Source organism: Manis javanica, chromosome 10 (assembly GCF_040802235.1).
Source record: "Manis javanica isolate MJ-LG chromosome 10, MJ_LKY, whole genome shotgun sequence".
Classification (NCBI taxonomy): domain Eukaryota; kingdom Metazoa; phylum Chordata; class Mammalia; order Pholidota; family Manidae; genus Manis; species Manis javanica.
In genome coordinates, this window is record NC_133165.1 from 88,825,693 (window position 1) to 88,844,277 (window position 18,585).

Here is an 18,585-nt window from a genome sequence, read left to right on the forward strand (position 1 = left end):
TAAACTCAGGTTCTCTCTGGTCCCACAGAAGACAGGGCATGGTGGGTTGACTTGGGAGATGAAAGAAAATCATACCCAGAGAAGAGCCTAGGGTCTTAGCTGATAGTCTAAGTCTATAGGATGCACTTGAGGAAAGATAGAAAAGCCATTGACAGCAGGGTCACAATGCCTTTGCCCTCACCTGCTCCAGCCTCATTTAACTTGCTCTTGGGAGCTTTGAACAGGGTGAGATAGGAAAGCAGCTGTGAGACCTTGGCAGGCAAGGCAGTTATAACCGCCCCCACCTGTTTCAGTGTGCCTGCCCCCCCACCCCACCCCCACAGAGTCTTCAGTACCTTTGCCTGTGGCTCCCTAATTGCCAAGCCCTCTGCTCACAGGAGGGGTGGAGATGGGCCCCAGAGCAGAGTGATGAACTGGGCCAGCTGAGTTAGGCTGTGGGGAGAGGGCTGCACGGCTCACCACCCCAATACCACTCAAAAGAGCTGGGCAGTACATGGAGTTGAAGTTGCAACTACTTTCTGGGCCTTTCTGCCCTGAGGCAGGGACCATGTATGGCTGTGACTCAGCCTCTTCTTTCCCACCTCCCAGAAAAGTCTTTTCTATGCTGCTGGATGTTTCCCTCCAGGCCCTGGTTGTGATGGGATGGCGGAGAGGGTACCTGGGAGTGTAGTGCCTGCCCTGGCTCTCCTTTTCCCCTTCCCACTCGGTGCGTCTGTAGTGAGAGACCAGGGTATTTCTTTACCTCCTCCAGACTTGGACCGTGCAATGAGGAACCTGGCTACCTGAGCCAACAGACATAGAACAGGAGCCCGAGGGATGGCATGTGTTTATTAGTGATGACAGGTGGGACAGGTTCTTGTGTAACATGCTCTATAGATCACATACTAGAGCCGTAAGGCAAGGCTAGCGGTAGACAGGGCCTCTGGGGTCTGCCCACTGTGTCATATCTCTCCTCATCTAACCCTAACTTTACAAGCAGCAGCTATGAGGGAATAAAGTCTGGAGCTCATATCCCCCAGGAGGCATGAGGGCCAAGAACAGAAATGATGGGATGCAAGAGTGAAAGGATGAGGGGCAAGGAGGCCCCCAAACTGTTCCATACATTCTCTACTATATGTACCCTCCCTTTCCAAACCCCAAGCCCAGTTGGCTCCTGTCTGCCATTTGGCTTGACCATGTTCCTGGTCCCTGGTCCTGTCAGATCTTAACTACCTGGCAGGTGAGGAGAGTCCTTCACTTAAGAACTTCAGCTGTGAGGCCTTTCGCCCCAGCCTATCCTGCTCCAATCCTGTGTGTGGATGCCCCACCCCAGCTGACGGGATGGGAGTGCCACCCTGTTGGGCTTTGATTGTCTTACTTCTAATATGTGGCAGTGAGGTGAGTGGAGGCCCTTGGACCCCAAAGCCCAACCGTTGAGTCCCTTGACTGTTAGGACTTGTGCCTACTCAGAGACCTTGCTTCCTCATGCCATGCTGCCCACACCTCTACCGTCTTGTCACTTTGATGGGGCATCCCTTCCCTGAGTCTGGTGGGAAGGCCCCTGCTAAGGGGATCCTGGCCTGAGGGCACTGCCCAGTGGGGCAGCTTCTTGTGCAGGAGGACAAAAAGCCAGGGGTGCAGCACACACAGCTAGTACCTGGAATGGGAGCCTGGGGGGGGGGTCACTGTGCCCAGGAGGTAAGGGGGCCCCCTGCTTCCCCTGGAACCTTGGGAGCACTGGCAGCCCTGGATCTGGGGCTGGGCAGGGGCTTTTGGGGGCTGAGCCTAGTGTCAGCCCAATGCCAGTCTAACTCCAGCCTGCCTGGAGGGGGTGCCCAGCCAGCTGTGCCTGTGCCTGCTAGGGGAGGGCAGCAGGAGGCTATCAGTAGCTATCCTTGGGCCAAGGCCGATTGCGCTGCCAGTTCCGGTCATTGTGGTTGTGCTCCGAGTCCTGGGCTAGGAGTCGGTCTTGGGGGTCGTGCCCATTGGCACTAGGCAGCCCCGAGGTGTGTTGGCGATGAGGCTGGTACAGGTCCTGGTAGGTGTCTGCATAGTCCTCTTCCAGGTGGCGGGAGCTACGCTGCGAAGATCCTGTCCAGGCTTGGCGGGAGCTCTCGCTGGCCTCATCTGAGGGCATCAAGCTGTCCCGCTCCAGGGGTGAGTGCTCCTCGCCACGCTCCCCCAGCAGCTGCTGGTTCTGGGGGCAGAACAACTCAGTGAGGCAGTGCAGGACCCCACCTCCTCCCACCTGCACTCTCAGTTCTGGGGAACTGGAGATAGTGCAAGGAAGAAGCATACTGGGCCATTCTCCCACTTCAGGCATGGGAAGCGGGAGCTGCTGTTGACTCCCACACAATTCAGGCTCTTCTTCCTCCAAGACAGACTGGGAGAAAGGTTCGGAGACTGTTTCTTTTGAGCCCTAACAAGGGAACGTCTGACTACCCATCTTACTAATTCCTTCTCATCAGAAGTTCCCTCACCCTTCTACCCTAGCTCTGCAGAGCAGAGCTCAGTTCCCCAGCCCTTTGGCCTTCAAAGTGGAGGCCAAGGACAATCCTCTGGGCTGGGAGGGGGCAGTGCTTTGGCTGGCTTAGCCTGAACATCTGTACCCACTGGAAATGGTTACCTGAAGGCTAGGGATGGCACTGGGAGGGCCCAGAAGGCCAGGGCCAGGGGCTGGATGGTGGGTGGCCCGCCAATAAACCTCCAGGTACTCGGCCAGGTGCTCACAGGCATCCTCCAGCTGGTTCTCATCCAGAATCACATCAAATGACTCCTGGGGAGGGAAGGGCAAGAGGGAATGTTGGCTTCCTCTCAGCAGCAGCCCCCACCCATCTCCATTACTCCCCTAGCCCTGGAAGAGCAAGAGTGGGCACAGAAGTAGCTGACACAGGCACTCACCGGTGGGCACTGGACCAGCTTATCATATGCCATCATCTGTACCGTCAGGTGCTTCATCTGTGACTTCCCCCGGGAGCGGATGAGGCGCTGGAGTACCTGAGGGGAAGGGGTGGAGCTAGGCCTGGAGTTTCTGGGGGCCCTCGGCAGACCTGGGTTTAGAAGGAACTGGGCATTCCCCAACTTGTGATACAGCATCAGCGGCAGGCCAGGATGACTCAGCACGGTGTTAAGGGGCAGGAGGGGCAGGGCACTCGAGCCCTTGAGCGGGAACCAAGCAGAGCTGCACTGCATTCTAGGAGGGCAGCCCTAGGGGCCTCCCGCATCACCGCTGCCATCTTACCTTCGGAGAGGACACTTTGACAAAGACGATGATAGGAGCCAGTGAGGTCTTGGCCAGCTGTGCTGGGTGGTTGATGGTGTCAGCATCCAACACTACCAGCTGCAGGGATTTGGCCAGCTCGAATATGCGCTCGATTTCACTCTGCACTTCAGCTATGGAGGGAGCTAGTGAGCCACAATGCTCACCAGCAGCTCACCCACTTTACTCCAGTGGAGCTCCCAAATGGCGGACGGGAAGGAATTGGAGGGACAGGGTATTCATCAAGGCCTGGGCAGGCAGAGGAACAGGGAACTGAAGAGACGGGTGGGCTCTTGCCAATCCTGGGGCAGGTAGAGAAGGAGTTGGGCAGGAAGGCAAGGCTCTGGGGAAGAGAAAGGTGGGAGGGAGGTTCTCACTAACGCCTGGGTGGGCAGAGGAGGACATAGGGACTTCTCACCAATGCTGGAGCGGGCCGAGGAACGCTCGATGATGGTCCTCTTGCCAGGATTGTTGAGCACGGATCGCTTTGCCAGTGAGAGGTCAGCTGTGACACGGGTGATGGAGATCCTGGTGGGGGGCAGGGGGTGGGTGGAGTCTCAACTCACCTAAATTTTAAACCCTAGGGCCCTCCTTCCTCAGGTCCCACTAACTTTTCCTTTAGAGGAGCCTTGCTACAGGCATCTCGAAGGAGACAATGACCTCTCTGGTTCTCATGCCACCCAACGCCAGAGGAACCTACCTGCCATCAAACCTATGTTTGAGGAAGTCGAAGAGAGCCTTCTGCATCATGTCTGTGACCTGAGTGAGAGGGGTGGGGGCAGGCACAGAGCTCAGGGCCCTCTTGGGGAGGGGCAGCATCCTTGGCATAGCCCTGGATGCAACCCCCTCCACACACAGACCTTGTGGGGGCAGAGAACACCGCCTCCCACTGTCCCTTGGGCCTTCCTGAGGCAGGCCCTGTAGAGGTGACCCTGGGGTCGGGGACCTTCTCTCACCTCATAACCTTTCAGAGAGGGTCCCACCAGCACCACAGGCCGCATGGAGGGCACCACATCATATGGGGGAACGTGTTCCGCCTGCAGAACAGACACACAGTCAGGCAAAGTCATGGCCTGTGGCCTGCCCAATGCCTGACTGGTGTGGGGCAGATTCAGAAGTTCTGGGCCCCCTCCCTGCTCTGTCCTCCTGCCCCTCCAACAGTGGTTGCCCAGAAACCTGTCCCCACAGCTATTAGCCATGAACCCCACAGCTATTAGCCATGAACCCCCCAGCCCAGGTCCCTTCCTTGACTCACCTGCTTTTGCTTCTGCTTGGCTTTTGGAAAAGGAAATAAAATATTGAAGTTGGTGAAGGGGGAAAAGGCCCTGGGGGGGATGGAATTCCCTTCCCCAGGGGAGATAACTGGGCTTCTCCCAGCTCCTTTGATCCCTCCACCAACCCTTTCCCACACAGTTCATCTGGGGAGGCTCTCCCCCTGTCCCAGTTACCCACCCACCCAAAACAGGTGGACTGCGGGGAGGCTACCTAGAGATGGAGGAGGGGAGCGTCGGTTGCCAATGTCACTCAGGCTGGAGGGGTTCCCAGATCTCCTGAGAGCAGAAAGGATGTTCAATAAATCTGTGTGTGTATGTTCTACACATTATTTAACAATTGTGTATGTTTCCTACAGTTCAGCTAGTGAAGGAGGCGTTCACATGGCGTGCATCAGTGTGTACACTGTTGGATCTGTGAGGTGGAGGTGTGCATCGGTTGGGTGTGAGTGCAGGTGTGGGGATGCGCCGGCAGGTAAACGCACAGGTTTGGGCGCGTGTTGGTTCGGTCGCAGCCCTGTGGCTCACCTGGCCTTCTGCTCCTGCTTGAGCCGGATGCTTTCCAGGCGCTGGGGGCTGGGGATGAAAGCGATGTCCCCGCCCTCCTTCACTAGCCGCCCGATCCACCAGTCGTTGCTGTACTTCTGGGGGTGGGGCGGAACGGGGAGGGGTGGGGAGAGGAGGCGGTCAGGCCTTGGCTGGGCTCCTCAGTTGGGAAGCCTTCGGAACTGCTGGGTAGGGAGGAGGAGGAGAAGGCGCCAGAGGGAAGGGCAGCAAGGTGTAAACCCCCAAGATTCCAGCCTGAGGCGTCACGGCCGCCGTCCTGGGGACCTAAGAGGCAGTTTATCTAACTGCTCACTTTACACACACGGAGACTGAGAGGCCCAAGCCATGAGTCAAAAGGATAAGGACCCTAGGGATTGGGTTTGGCTATTAGGGGTATGTGGATGTGTGTTAAGGATGAGAAATGAAGAGGTTGGGGAATTGTTTATAGATTGAGGACTGAAGTAAAAGGCATGGGAAATGGGGCAAGAGAAGAGAAATTTAGTAGCTCCCATTTGGTGGGTCTGGGGAGGGGGCTGGTCACCTCTTTAATGTGCAGAAAATCTTTGGCCTCAAAGTTGACTCCAGAGCCCTGGACCGGGCACTCTTCGTCCAGTACACCACAGTAGCTGACATTGGTCCTCACAGCAAATGCCACAGGTTTGTGCTGGAGAATTTGGTCATTGGTGCCAATGAAGGGAGCCTCAGAGCACCCCTTCCAGTTCCAGCACCCCAGCAGCAGGCACTGGAGCCCCCGTTATCCACCCATCTCACACACACATTCTTTCACATCCACATACTTCTGCTCATTGACCCCTAGAGATTTAGGACCTAGCGCAGGTTTCCCCCAGGACTGGCTTGGCCGGCCTCCAGCCTGCAAGACCATACCTTGGCCCTTTCAAGCTGTTGCTGAGCCTGGCTCTCCACTTCCCGCCGGGCACTCTCCCGGTCCTCCTCCAGGGAGACGTCTGAGTCCAGAGATGGGCGGCTGGTATATGAGTCGGCTGAACCCTGGCAGAGGGAGAGTCTGTGACCCTTGGGCTCTGGTGTGGAGGGCAGGATAGAGGCACCCTCTGAACTCTACAGCCCTGGAGGAAGGCCATGTTGGTGCCAGGCAACCCAGCCAGGAGCAGAACCCTGGGGATGGAGGGAGGGGGTCTTTGGTAACCTGAGCCAGGACAGTCTCTGAGTCCTGCCCTAGGAAGGGCCTCTGGGTGACTGTCTCCCCAACTCCAGCCTCTCAGTGTCCCCAGGGGTGGCTGGGCCCCCCAGTCCCTGCTATCTGTCTGAGAAGGGCTCCAGTGCCATTGGGGCTGCAAGAGAACAGGCCCAATTCACATGAGCTAAGATCTGCCCCTCCCCACCAGCCTATTAATACTGCAGCTTTGAATAGAGCATTCACTTCCCTCTTTCCTTCCTTTTCTCCCCTCCACCATGTCCTCAGAGACAGAGGGAAGGGAAATGAAAATGATACATTTGAGATGACTCTCAATCCAGGAGACCCTGCCCTCTTGTTCACATCAGCATGCAAAGCAGCCTGGATGTTATTTAAAATGCCTGGCAGGAGTACGGCCAGCTGGGAATACTCAAGAGATGCTGGCTGGCATGGCACTGGTACTGAGGGTCGGGATATAGCCATCTGCCCCCCTTAGATCTCATCTCCCTCAGTCCCTACCCTTCCAAGGTGAAGGGGAGGACACAGAGCTGTCAACTTTGGGAAGTTACTTCCTCTCTACTCTCCCCAACCCCCAACTCTTTCCTCTCACACCTGCTGGGGCAACTGGCCAGGTGTGGGCAGCAAACAAGACACAGACAGAGCAGGCAACACAAAGATATCTCCCTGGGCCCTGGGAGGCTGGGCCACACCTACCACCTGGCCTACTTCTCCCCACTACTTCCCCAAGGGGATATCAGCCCTGGAGGAAGGCCATGTTGGTGCCAGGCAACCCAGCCAGGAGCAGAACCCTGGGGATGGAGGGAGGGGGTCTTTGGTAACCTGAGCCAGGACAGTCTCTGAGTCCTGCCCTAGGAAGGGCCTCTGGGTGATGAAGCTGCATTAGGAGAGCTGCAGAGCACACCTTCAAGGCCAGAAGGGAGGTGCATAAATGAGCAAGGGAGACTGGACCTCAGCCCAGGAGGATAGAAGTCAGGATGTCTGGGTTTTCCCCTTCAGTCTATGGAAAAGGGAATCCTGTTTTTGCCTCAGTTTGCCGTCTTTATGATCAGAGACCTGAAATGGTACTTCCATCAGTTCTGAGGTTCAGGTAGCAGAGATCAGGTATGGGCCTAGAGAAGGGGTCCATGTGGGAAAATACATGTGCATGTGTGCAGGGAAGGGCTTTTAGAATGTTCTCGGGCCAAGAAGCATTCCCATCAAGCCCATGTGCATGACTGCCTACAGAAGGCAGCTGCCTCTCAGTGGGGAAGACGAACTCACATACCAGCTGCTGTCTGCCCTGCCCTTTGCCCCAGCCTCACCATGGGCAAGAGGGCTGGTCAGACTGATGTCAGCCCAGGCCCTGGAGCCTAAGCTAAAGACAATGTCTGCGGTAGACCAAAGGCATGCAGATAGCTCAAGTGGGGCAAAGTCTTCCATTTTATAGGAGTAGAGTCTGCTGTTCCTCAAGAGAGACACGAACAAAATAAAGGCCAGCTTGGCAGCGGAATAAAGAGCTGCTGAGCACCAGAAAGAACCTTTGCACTGTCAGTAGAGTGGGGGGACCTCCTTCTAGGGGTTCTAGACACAGGAGATACCTCTGTGGGAGGCAGCTGTCTGATGTGAATAGGGGCCACCAGGCCAGGAGACGGTAGGCAAGGCAGATGACCACTCACTTTGGTAAGGATACATTAGATGCTGCCCAGATGCCCAGATCTATGCCAGGAGAGGAGTCTGACCTTTACCCTCTACTTTCCAGGCTATCAGCCTGTTTTGTAATCTTACTGTCCCTGCCTGGGGCATGTGGGTTACCTGGCCTCTCACCCTAGGTTGGCAATGACAAGATCTCCCCCTAAATGTTTAATGAGTATGCTAGGAATGGAACCCCCTCTTCATTACTCCCAAGTCCTCAGAGCTCACCTATCTCTCAAGCTGGGGTATCACCTTGGGAGGCCAGGGATGCCCTGCCAGACATACTCTGGGGTATTGCCTCTCCCCTGCCCCCCTTATGCCAAAACAGCCAGAGGCTCAGTACTTTGGAGCTGCTGGGATTTGGCACAGTGCCCTGGTGGTGCCCCCCTTGCCTGGTGAGTGTGTGGGCAGGCTGCAGCTCCACTCTTGCCTGGCACGGGGGAAGGAGAGGAGGGAGATGAGCCGGTGGATTTATTTAGAGTCTGATCTCCCTCCCACTGCTTGAGAGGGGGCCTCAGGGAGAGCAGGGAGCCAGGCAAGAGAAGGGAAGTGGGGGAGGGTGATCCAGGAACCACAGAGGGGTGGAGAGGGAGCGGAGCAACAGGTTAGCAGGCTGTCCCCAACATCATCGCCAGGTCAGTCTTTACCTTGCGACAGCCCTGCCTTCTCACCAAGGATAGGAAGAAACTTCTAGGGCCCTCCAGCCCCACAGAGAGGTTGGTTCTCAAGCTCAGGCACCCTGGGCCATGCCAGCTGTCCCTTCAACTCTCAGAAAGAGGTGTCCACTAGAGCCTTGAAAATCATTTGCTCCAGCTGCAATGTAATTAGCCCCAGAGGCTCAATAGGGAACTGAGCCCAGCAGGAGCCTAGTCCCAGAAAAGGACTCATAGCTGCTTACTCTGAGACCTGTAACTCATCTATCCTGGGCCTGGCAAGAGATGGGAGGAGACTCAAACACTCACCTTTCGACCCTGGAGCGCTCTACCCGCCATACCTCTCAGGGACCTCCCTCCAAGCCATCTAGTGGTCCTCTTCTAAAGGGCCTTCTTGAAGGATGTTTGAGAGAGGGCCTGACAAGCTGCTCTCCATCCTTGTCCCATCTTTCCAGGCATTCTCCCTGCTCTCTGAGCTCCGGGAATCACTGCCTAATGAGCTGATTTGTCTCAGTGGGTCAGGAGATAAAAGCAAAAAGGAGAATTAAATATTTATCGGTTGCCTGGTTCTCTGAGCAAAGAGCTTCCTCTCCATCCCCAGGTCCTCAGCTGTCTGGCCTCACCTCCAGGCCCTCCATGCTGTGCAAGAGCTCAGGATGCATGCGCTCTGAGGATGCCTCAGCAGGAGGCATGGAATGCATGGGGTTCTGTCAGCTGGCCCACCCATGTTCCCCTGTGCTGGGTGCCTGGTTTGCAGCCTGGGAGAGAAGCTGGGCCAGAGGCAGGGTGAGGAGATAAGGCAATGCTCAGGAACTGGACACCAGAGGGGATAATGGAGATCCTTCTGTCTGAGGAGGCTGGGACCTGATTCTCTGATGTTCTCCCAGGCTCCCTAAATCTGTCCTTTACTTGAGGCACAGGAGGTCTGGACTATCCCTCTCCCCATCAGCCCTAGCTTCTCCAGTAGCTGTTGTGCTCAGACCCCATAAATCCTCCTGTGGGAACCCCAGACATTGCGTGTGCTCTGTTTAAAGCCTCTGTGCCTTCAACCTCCAGCCCTTCTGCCCTCTACCCTTCTGTCTTGGGCTTTGGAGCCACCTGCTTGAGCTTTCCCCCACAGTACCCCCTCTTTGAATACAGCTAATGACCCTTGGTCTAGGACTGGGCTACTGGGGAGCCCTTGGCAGGAAAATCCATCTCCCCACTTTCCTGCAACGCCCCCCTACGCGCCCTGACCCGCCACTGAGGCGTTTTTCAAAGTCCAGAAGTAGGGGAAGGTCCAGTGAAGAAGAGGTGTCACCCTAACTTCCCCACCCCCACCCTCACCGTGGGCACTCACCGCCTCCGAGTCCTCAAACCCGGGCACGTAGGAGTCGTCATACATGGGGGAGTCCGGGTGGGGGGAAGCGAGCGGCGCCGGGGGCGGGAGCGGCCCGGAGGCAGGGGTGAGGACAGCGGGCCGCGCCCGGGAGATGCCACCAAGCCCCGCAGCCCTGCGGGCGGCGGCGGAAAGCGAGAGAGCGCAAAGGAGGGAGCAAGCCGTGAAGACCAGCTGCTCGGAGCTCAAATCACCGCTTTCCCCTCTCCCTACCCCCCAAACCCTGCCGGTCCCACCCCGAGCGCCGCTGAGGAATCTGGCGCCTGCTCCTACAACAATAGTGCCCGCCCACCTGACACCCCCTCCCCGGGAGCTGGCGGGGTGGCGGCGGGGGCGCCGGCCTCCCGGGGAGCCCGAGACCCGGCCGGGAAAGAGGGTGGTGGACCGGAGCTTGGGAGAAGGTGGGTTCCCCAGGCACCTATGGGGCAGAGGGGCGGCGGGGAGGAAGGGGAGGAGAGACTGCGGGCGGGGCGGATCCAGGCTCGGAGGAGGCGGGGCGAGGAGAGCTGCGGAGACAGAGACGCTCGGCAACCCAGGAAATACTCCGCCGGGAAACAAAGGGCTGGGGCGGAGGAGGGAGGCCGCGTTGACTGGGAGGGGGTGAGACCCGAGCCGAGGAAGGACAAGGCGCAAGTTACGGGGAGGCAGAATTGGGAGAAAGGAGGCACGGAGGCAGAGGGAGGAAACGGGGAGAGACAGGAAACTGGGGAGACAGAAGATGCGGGGCGGGAGGGGGGGCGATCAGACAGCGGTGGGGGGGAAGGGCCCCAGGTGAGAGGGCGGTGTGTCTGGGCCTCGGCGGTCCGCAGTGGTTTGGGAAGGAATAGGTTTGGCGACCCCAAGCCAATACCATGAAAGTAGCCGCTGCCCCAACAGGTGCTCGGGCCCCTTCGGGCTGGGACCCAGCAGTAAAAGGGCCTTGTACAACCCATGCAAAGGAGGGGGCGGTTGGCTTGGCCACCCTACACCTGTTGCGCGGGCAGATTTAATCCTAGTCTGGCCAGGATGGGGGTTCCCTTTCTCACTTCCTCACCAAGGACTGTACCAGGCAGTGCCAAGGTATCCGTGGGAACTAGGGTAGGGAGGGGCTTTTTAAGCTGAGCCTAAAGGGAGGGGGAATTGTGTGGCTGGGACAGATGATGGGGTTCTGGCCACACTGGGGTTGGGAGCCTGGAAAGCAGGTCTCCCCAGAGTCAACTAGTGGAAGGACAGATTCCCTCCTTAGCAAAAGGATGGGGTTGGGGTGGTTGGTGTCCTACTTGGAGCCACATGTTCCACTCTGCACCAGTCTCCTTCAAAGGAGCCCTGAGACTTGAAGTTAAGAGACAGAGCACACTTTCCCAAAGATCCACCTATTTGAGCTCCTTCCTTTTTTCCATCTCCTAAGCAAAATTATTCCTTTGAATTTTGATTGCCTACTTGTCCCTCCCACCCCCGCGCTCAGCCCCCCATCCAACCCAGAGGGAGATGTGAAATAGACAGACAGGGTTACACTTGGAGAGCTTCTGATATCGGTCCTCCATTCCCAGTTTCTCATACCCAGGAGGGTGAGTCAGGAATCTCATCTCTTTACCTTCCTGGGCTACAAGGGGTTTAGGAAACCAAAAACTCTGATAGGGTTTGATGAGATCTATGGGAGAGAGAGGAAGACCACCCAAACCCAACTGGCTTCTCACCTACGTCACTTATGTTCCCTTGCAAGAAAAAGGAAGAGAAGGAGCCTTATTTTAAGACTATCTTTAGTCCGCCTTGAGTCTGTCTACTCCAGTGGGTAGTGTGGTCTAGCCCTGCCCAGCATCTTCCTCCTGCTGGCTTTGGCAAATGACTTAGTTGGAGCCACTATGGCTGAGGGGACCAGTTACTACTAGGGAGGCAGTCCGCTTTCACCATTCCCACTCCTGAGTCCAGCACTGCTTGGGGGTGGTAATACATTGGATTCTTCTGGATTGGAAGTTCCCAGGTCTTCTTTTTTGCCCTCTCTGTTCCTCAGTATACCTGATATCCTCCTCTTTTATTCTCTGCCTCTTCAATTTTTTCTGTCCTTCCAGAAGGGTAAAAAAAGGAGGCCTGAGGTGTGAAAGAATAAAACCCTCAAGGTGCTCTGTCCTGAGAGATGATTCTAATGAAGAAGACAGCTGCTGAGGCATCTGCTTTTCTCCCCGTCCTTGAATCTACTTTCCTGGCCTCTCCTTTTGGGATCCTTCCTGCCTGGGGACTGTAGATAACAGTGAACCTGCCATCAGCAGCCTCACTCTTTCCTCACACACCTTGTTGTCTTCATCCCCATCTGGGACAATGGTGTCTAAGTCTGCTCACTTAGCGTGAGTTGCCATGCCAACCACCCCCAGGAGATGGGTTCAAGTTCCTCATTCCTGGGCCTATCCCCTGGGTCTTGCAGGAGCTTCAGAGCCTCTCTCTCACTTTTCCTTATCTCTGAGTTACTACTCAATGCGCCCTTCCATTTCTCACCTCACTCACACCTGCCTGCTCCAGTTCTCATGCCAACCTAGTGACTTCCTGTCCTGTAATGAGACATGTGTCTGTCAGTATCCATGTGGCTCCTAACGCCTCTCCCCACCTCTCCCCACCTCTTTTTTTTTTTTTCTGTGACTGAGCATAAAGGGAGAGAGCTGAAGGTTAAAAAATGATTAAAGGAGAGGATTCCTCCTGCCCTCCTCTTTCTAGGAGAGTGCTGTTAGAGTGGCAGCTGGCAGGTACCCAAGGTATGGAAGCTGGACATAAGGGGAGGAAACCAGGTTTGGGAGCTGGAGATACTGGGAACCTCCAGAATACATTTTAGCTTCTCCTCTGAGTGCCCCCAGGAAGCTGGGCAGATTCCAATCCCTGAGCATTGAATGGGGAAACCGAGGCAGGAGCTAGACCTCTGGGAAGTCCTTCTCCCCAGCAGTCTTTAAGATCTGGGTGAAGCCAAAGCCCCTAACATTTTAGCTGCTAGCTGCCCCCAGGGAACCAAGAGAGGGACACCAGGGATGTTTGGCAGAGCCCTCCTCTCTCCGTTCTCTTTTCTAACCCCTTTTGTCTCTCTGCAGGAAATCCTCCGCTCCACTGCCCAGTCCCGGTACTTAGAAATTGGCAGCTCTCGCCGTTCCCTCCTTTCTTACCCGCCTCTCCACCCAGTCACCCAGAACCTCACCTTCTTGGTCTCCCTCCCTATCACTGCAGTCTCCCCCAAATATGGGCCTTCTTCCTTGCCTGGAGTGGGGAGGGGCCCGCGCATTTACCTCATTCAGCAGGAAGGTTGCACTGGAGTCAGAAAAAGACATAGACCGCGCTAGCGGCCTCTCCCCCTCCCCCGGGCCCGGGGCTCCGGGGCGAGAGCACGACCCGGCCGCCGCTCTGCACGCTGGCTCCCGCCCGCACGCCGGGCCTCGCCCCACTCCCGCTCGGCTCCGCCGCCGGCTCCCTTCCCTCTCTCCGGGTTCCTCCCCCTTTTCCTCTTCCCTCGTCCCCCCCTTTCCCTCCTCCCTCTCTTTCCTTTCTCGCCGCGTCGGTCAATCTCTCCCTCTCCTGTCGCCTTTCAGCCCCGCTCTTTCCATTTCCATCTCTACTACCTGCTCTCTACGGTCCCCGCGGTTTATCTGGGTGCCCCCCACTGTCCTTCCTTTCCCAGATTTCGCCTCCCTTCTCCGACCGCGCCCCTTCTTCTTCCTCAACTCCCTCCCCAGAAACGGTAGGGACTCGGAAGCTCCCCGCGCCGCGGGCAGAAGGGCGGGAGTAGCTCCAGGGCTGCAGGGCTGCGGAGCTTTAGGCAGAAGGTTCCTCTGCCTGCCGGCCCCCTGCGCCGAGCGCGGCCGGTCTTGCGGCGCCGACTAAGGCAGGCGCCGCGGTCCCAGCGCCTTCGACCCCGACCTCAGCAGAGGAAAGGATCGAAAAGGAAGCCTGGCTCGTGTGCCGCTCGCTAGCTCCAGTGTCAACGCGCCCCCCTCTGGGATCCGGGGAAGAGAAGGTCCCCCCCGCCCCGCCCCATCATCCCAGACCCAGATCCTACGGCTCCGGGGAGATTCAACTGCACTCAGCCCAGCCGGGATGCGCCCGCGCCTGGGAGTCTCTACTGTTACTCCTCTCTCCAGGGTTCGGGCCCCGCGAGACCCAGCCCGCAGAGGCAAAGGGCAAGGCGAGGCGAGGCGAGGCGGCTCCTTCTCCAACGGCTGCAGCGCCCCCTTGCCCCACTCGTCGGTGGCCGCTTGCTCGCGGGGTCCAGTCTGTCGGCCGGCGGCTGGGGGTCCGGCCCTACCAGCAGGAGGCGCTGCCCTGGCCAGAGCAGAGGGGCCTCAGCTCGGAGCCAGAACCCCACCGAAGCCTAGGACGGACCTCTCTCCTCCTTCCAGGAGCTGTGGTCCCATCTCCAGGCCCCCAGTATGGGACTCTGGGCTGCACTCTATCCCACCCCCCGGGGGCGGGGGGCTCCTTTGAGACACTTGGCTTCTCTGGGGCCCTAGACATCTCCTACCTCCATCTTGGTCTCCAGGGGCGCCCCGGCCTGGCCTGGGCAGCAGGGAGTACAGAGTCGCGGGACTGCTCCTCGGGTCAGTGCCCCCTCCCGCCCCCTTCGGCGGGCACGTCAAACAGGACAAGCCCAAGTTCTGGAGGGGGAAAGGGGAGCAGGGGTGTAGCCCCAACCAGCTCTCTCCCTGCACCCTTCCGAGCGGATCAGCCTCTTATTGGTCCCTCCACACACCCAACACATCTAGGCTGGACTCTTCTCCATTCCAGGGACCAGAGGGCGAGGGCGGGGCGTCTGGCCCCCTGGCACGGATGGACATACCCTGAAGCTGAATTACTGGGGTCTCCAACTTCCTCTCGGGACCAGCTAGAACTCTCCCCTTTCAGTTCGAGGGCGTCCTGACATGTCCTGCTCTGCCCTTCTTTTAACTCCCCTGGGGGTTCCCAGAACCCCTCCTCTCAGTCCTCTCATCCCCTGGGGATCTTGGAAGGCTTCTCTCCCCTTGCTGTTAAGTCGGCCATCTGCTAGTCCCCATTCCAGAAGAGTTAAATTGGGGAAGAAACCATTCTCCTCGCGTCTCCCCCAGCTCCTCCTCAGCCTGGAAAGTGCTTTGGGAGGACACCGCCTCCCCTCCCTCTGCGACTAGTCCAACGGGTCCAAGGATCTCCTACCCACCACCTTCCCCCAAGTTACTTAGCTTCAATTATTCAAGAGATAAGGAGGTTGCGTGTGTGTTATTAAAATGTGTGCGCGCAGAGGTTTCTATGATTTTTATTTTGTTTTGTTTTATGGCTCTAATAGAGGGAGCAGAAGCTTTGCCTCTCATTTGACAATAAGACCTGGAGGGAGAGAGGTGCATCCCGCTCCCCCCAACACACACACACCCCTGCTGACCACAGCTAATGGACTAGCTCCTCTGGGCCTTGGGGCAGCTTAGGTTTCCAAAGGAAAAGGGGGATGGGGTTTGCTGGCCAAGACAAGCAATTGTCCCTGGCTTTCCCCTCCCTCCCTCTTCTCCCTCCACTCTCCCAGAACCTACAACCATCTTTCTTGCCCTACCCTTACTTTAAAATAGAAATATCAATGACTTCTTTCCTATCAGAGGGAATCTGAGGTATATAGGGGCAGCTCTGCACCCTTTACTTTTTCTCATTTTCATTCCAGCTGCTGAACCACATACCTCTCTCCTTTATGCTGTGGAGAGAAGGTAGGAACCTCAGAGCTAGAGCTGGGAGCCCTGGCCCCCAGAACTGTCCCCTCCCAGCCAGATCTGCTCCGGGGCTGATGACTGGCAGGATTTTCCCTTTTCAGGTCCTGTCCAAGACCTACACCCTCTTCCTCACTACTCAGGTAGTCCGTCTCTGGCTCTGACCTCACAGTATCTGGCACCTTGCTGAGAGGGGCCTCTCCTGGATGCACCAGTGTGCTGTGCCTTCACTTGGCACCTTCAGGGCCTCAGCTCCAACACAGGGGCCCCCAGGGCTTCCCAGGGAGCCTTCATCCCTTCTCCCTGGGGTCAGTGCACCCTATTCTCTGATCTTCAGACCCCCAGGTTGTCAGAACCTCGGGGTATCTGACAGTGCCTTGGCTAGTCCTTCTGGCTGGTCTTTGTGCAGACACAGGCATGCCCTGGGGGTTGCCCTACTGATCTAGTGGTGGATTTCAATCCCCAGAAACTGCACTTCACTCAGTGGCCCTGGCATTTAAAAGTCTGTGTACCACAGGGACAGGGAACAAAGATCACCATGTCCTTTCCTTTGTTATCTCTTACTACTGAGACCAAAAAAGGTCTCCCTGTCTCTTCTGAGAACTCTCTGTGGAAGTAGCTTCCACAGGGACTCCCCATTGCCAACTCCAAATACTACTCTGAGGAAGTTCCTTTAACATCAAACCTCAGTCCCTCCTGCTGCAATCTGTCTTCTTTTTCTGGGCACCACCTCTGGGCCCATGGTGATATTTGATGCTCTAGGTGCTTTTAGGCTCCATCCCCTGATGCAGCATTTGCTATAAATGTGTCTGAAAGGTTTCTTGCAGACAGTAGCCCCAAAGAGTGTACCTTCCTTCTCATGCCATGTCTCTCTGGAGGGACTGGCTCTCTGGAGGGGCTATAGCTTCAAAGCCCAATTATTGCCCCCTCTGGGTGGGCTGTGTGATTGCTCTGCAGATTTGGGGGTCCCTTCTGGTACCTGGGAAGGAGGGAAGGTGAGAGGGCTGATATGGTTGGCTCTCATTCTCTTGCTGTTCAGGAGTCTGGCTCAGGTGCTTGATAGTAGGTGTTTATTTTAGTTTAAGATCTCAGTTCCCCTCTGCATCCATGGTATGTGGTGGGTGATACCAATTCCACAGAATGAATTGGAGTGAGGAAAGAGGCTGGGACATGAGCAGAACTCTAGGGCTCCTCCCAGTGGGAGGAAGGGGTATTTGCATCAGGCTCCCTAGGATGGCTTGGGGAAGAGGAACGGCCTAAACTCTGTCTCTTGTCTTCTCTCCTTCACTCTGGCCAAACTCAACACTTTAGGACTATGAATCACAGCACTGTCCAAGGGGTCAGTTTAAGACCTTCTTCCACTCCTACATGTTTATAAGTTCTATAAACATCAGAGGTTAGCTGGAGAAGCTGGGGTTTATAAGGAGTAGGGGGTAGGGTATCCCTGGAAGGGGTTCTGAGATATTTGACTCAGATTACAGGTCTAAGTGGGGGGAGCTCTTTGGGAAAAGAGTACCTCAAGTGGGCGTAGCTGAGGCATCTCAGGGCTTCCAAAAGTCTGGGACAGAGGGGACTTGGGCATCTTTTAGGAGGGCCGGGCTGCTGCCAAGAGGTTGCCAGGGGCCTCAAGAAGACTCAGAACAATGGGGAAGCAGGCTGACCCTGACTTATAACTGGATGAGTAGGGAGGAGGGACTGTGCTTGCATCCTTCCTCGCCACTCCAGTCCTGGGGCTTCTTTGTCTCTCACTGCATCCCTGATCTCAGCCCAGATCACAGCCCCTCTTGAATGCAGAACAGGGTGGAAGAGCCCTCTACTCCAGCCCCACTCCTACCACTCTCAGTTTAAGGACCTGAGCTGTGGATCTCCAGTTTGGAATGAGGGCATGGTGCCTGCAGCCTCTCTGGGAATGAATAATTCAAAAGCAGCATAGTGCTCGATGCTTTCAGCTGCCCCTCGGGCCCACCATTTCCTCTCTCTGCTTCTCACTGCTCCCTCACCAGCTGCAAGGGGAATGAGGCCTAGGAGCCCGGGAAGGGGGTGTTCGGGAGAGGCAGGACCTGGATAGGATGGGAAAGTGCCAACTCACACCTTGGGGAGAGGCCTCCTGGGGAGGAGGGGAGATAGCTGGTGAAGAGCTGTGGCCCCTCTTCTTTGATCAGGAGGGCAAGGGAGCTGGCAGCCACCTTGGAGCCAGGTTGAAAAGTGAGACTGAAGACCCTTGACCTGAGCAACTCCCAGACTGTGGACTCCTATATGCCTCTGGGGTAACACAGGGCCAGAAGGAGTCTAGGTTCTTCTTGGAGTCAGCACCTGCAAGGGCGTGAGGTCATTCAGAGATGCTCTGTGCCTTCCCAAGAAATAACATCTTGCTGAGAGTGGAAAACTGCGAAGCTGCTAGAAGTGTATTACAGGCTGAGGATGGGTGCAGTTACATAGGCCATCTGGCATGGTGGAAAGAACACAGGATTTGAAGTCTGAGAACCAGAGGGCAAGTCCTAATTCTACCACTAACAGGTTGCAAGCAAGTCACATTTTCTCAGAAATTGAGTTTTCTTACCTTTTAAAAGGGGAAGGAACAGTGTTAAAAGGGGAAAAACAGTGCTTACTTCACAAGAGGTTCTGTGAGAATTCCACAGGTATGTTTGTGTTCTCTAAAGTGTAAATTGAAAAGTAAAAGTTAGTTGTTATGATTGGGGGGGTGAGAATATCCTACACAGGGAAGCAGCATGTAGTGGAGAGGATCGGTACAGAGTCATGCCCTGGGTTTTAGTTGCTGTCCTGTGATTGACCCTTAGTCCTTCCTCTTGAGAGGTTAAATGACTTTTCAAAGGCCACAATCAAGTCAATGGTTGAACTGGATTCAGACCCAGATCTTCAGATTTTGCCTCTTGGGTTCTTTCCATTACACCACACGGTGTCCTCTGACCTTCCAAGTGCTCAATACTGGGGACTTCCTCTGAAAGGCCCCGATATCCAGAT

The 18,585-nt window shown here is 56.3% G+C and overlaps 1 protein-coding gene across 4 annotated transcripts; it reads right to left on the reverse strand.

The window, feature by feature from the left end:
• Positions 1-809: 809 nt before the first annotated feature.
• On the reverse strand, positions 810-14,423 carry CACNB3 (calcium voltage-gated channel auxiliary subunit beta 3). 4 transcript variants are annotated; one of them, XM_073213586.1, is made up of 14 exons: positions 10,224-10,371; positions 9,893-10,046; positions 5,941-6,063; positions 5,597-5,719; positions 5,038-5,153; positions 4,724-4,788; positions 4,494-4,513; positions 4,195-4,275; positions 3,939-3,997; positions 3,657-3,766; positions 3,221-3,372; positions 2,881-2,976; positions 2,606-2,755; positions 810-2,176 (listed from the first exon to the last, which is right to left on the reverse strand). In XM_073213586.1, the coding sequence occupies exons 2-14, from the start codon at positions 9,935-9,937 to the stop codon at positions 1,862-1,864; spliced, it is 1,455 nt and encodes a 484-aa protein (XP_073069687.1). In that variant the 5' UTR covers positions 9,938-10,046; positions 10,224-10,371; the 3' UTR covers positions 810-1,861. The 4 variants fall into 4 exon arrangements, with proteins under 4 accessions (XP_073069687.1, XP_017495537.1, XP_017495522.1 ...); XM_017640048.3 differs by lacking the exons at positions 9,893-10,046; positions 10,224-10,371 and adding an exon at positions 14,403-14,423; XM_017640033.3 differs by lacking the exons at positions 9,893-10,046; positions 10,224-10,371 and adding an exon at positions 13,174-13,375.
• Positions 14,424-18,585: the final 4,162 nt, after the last annotated feature.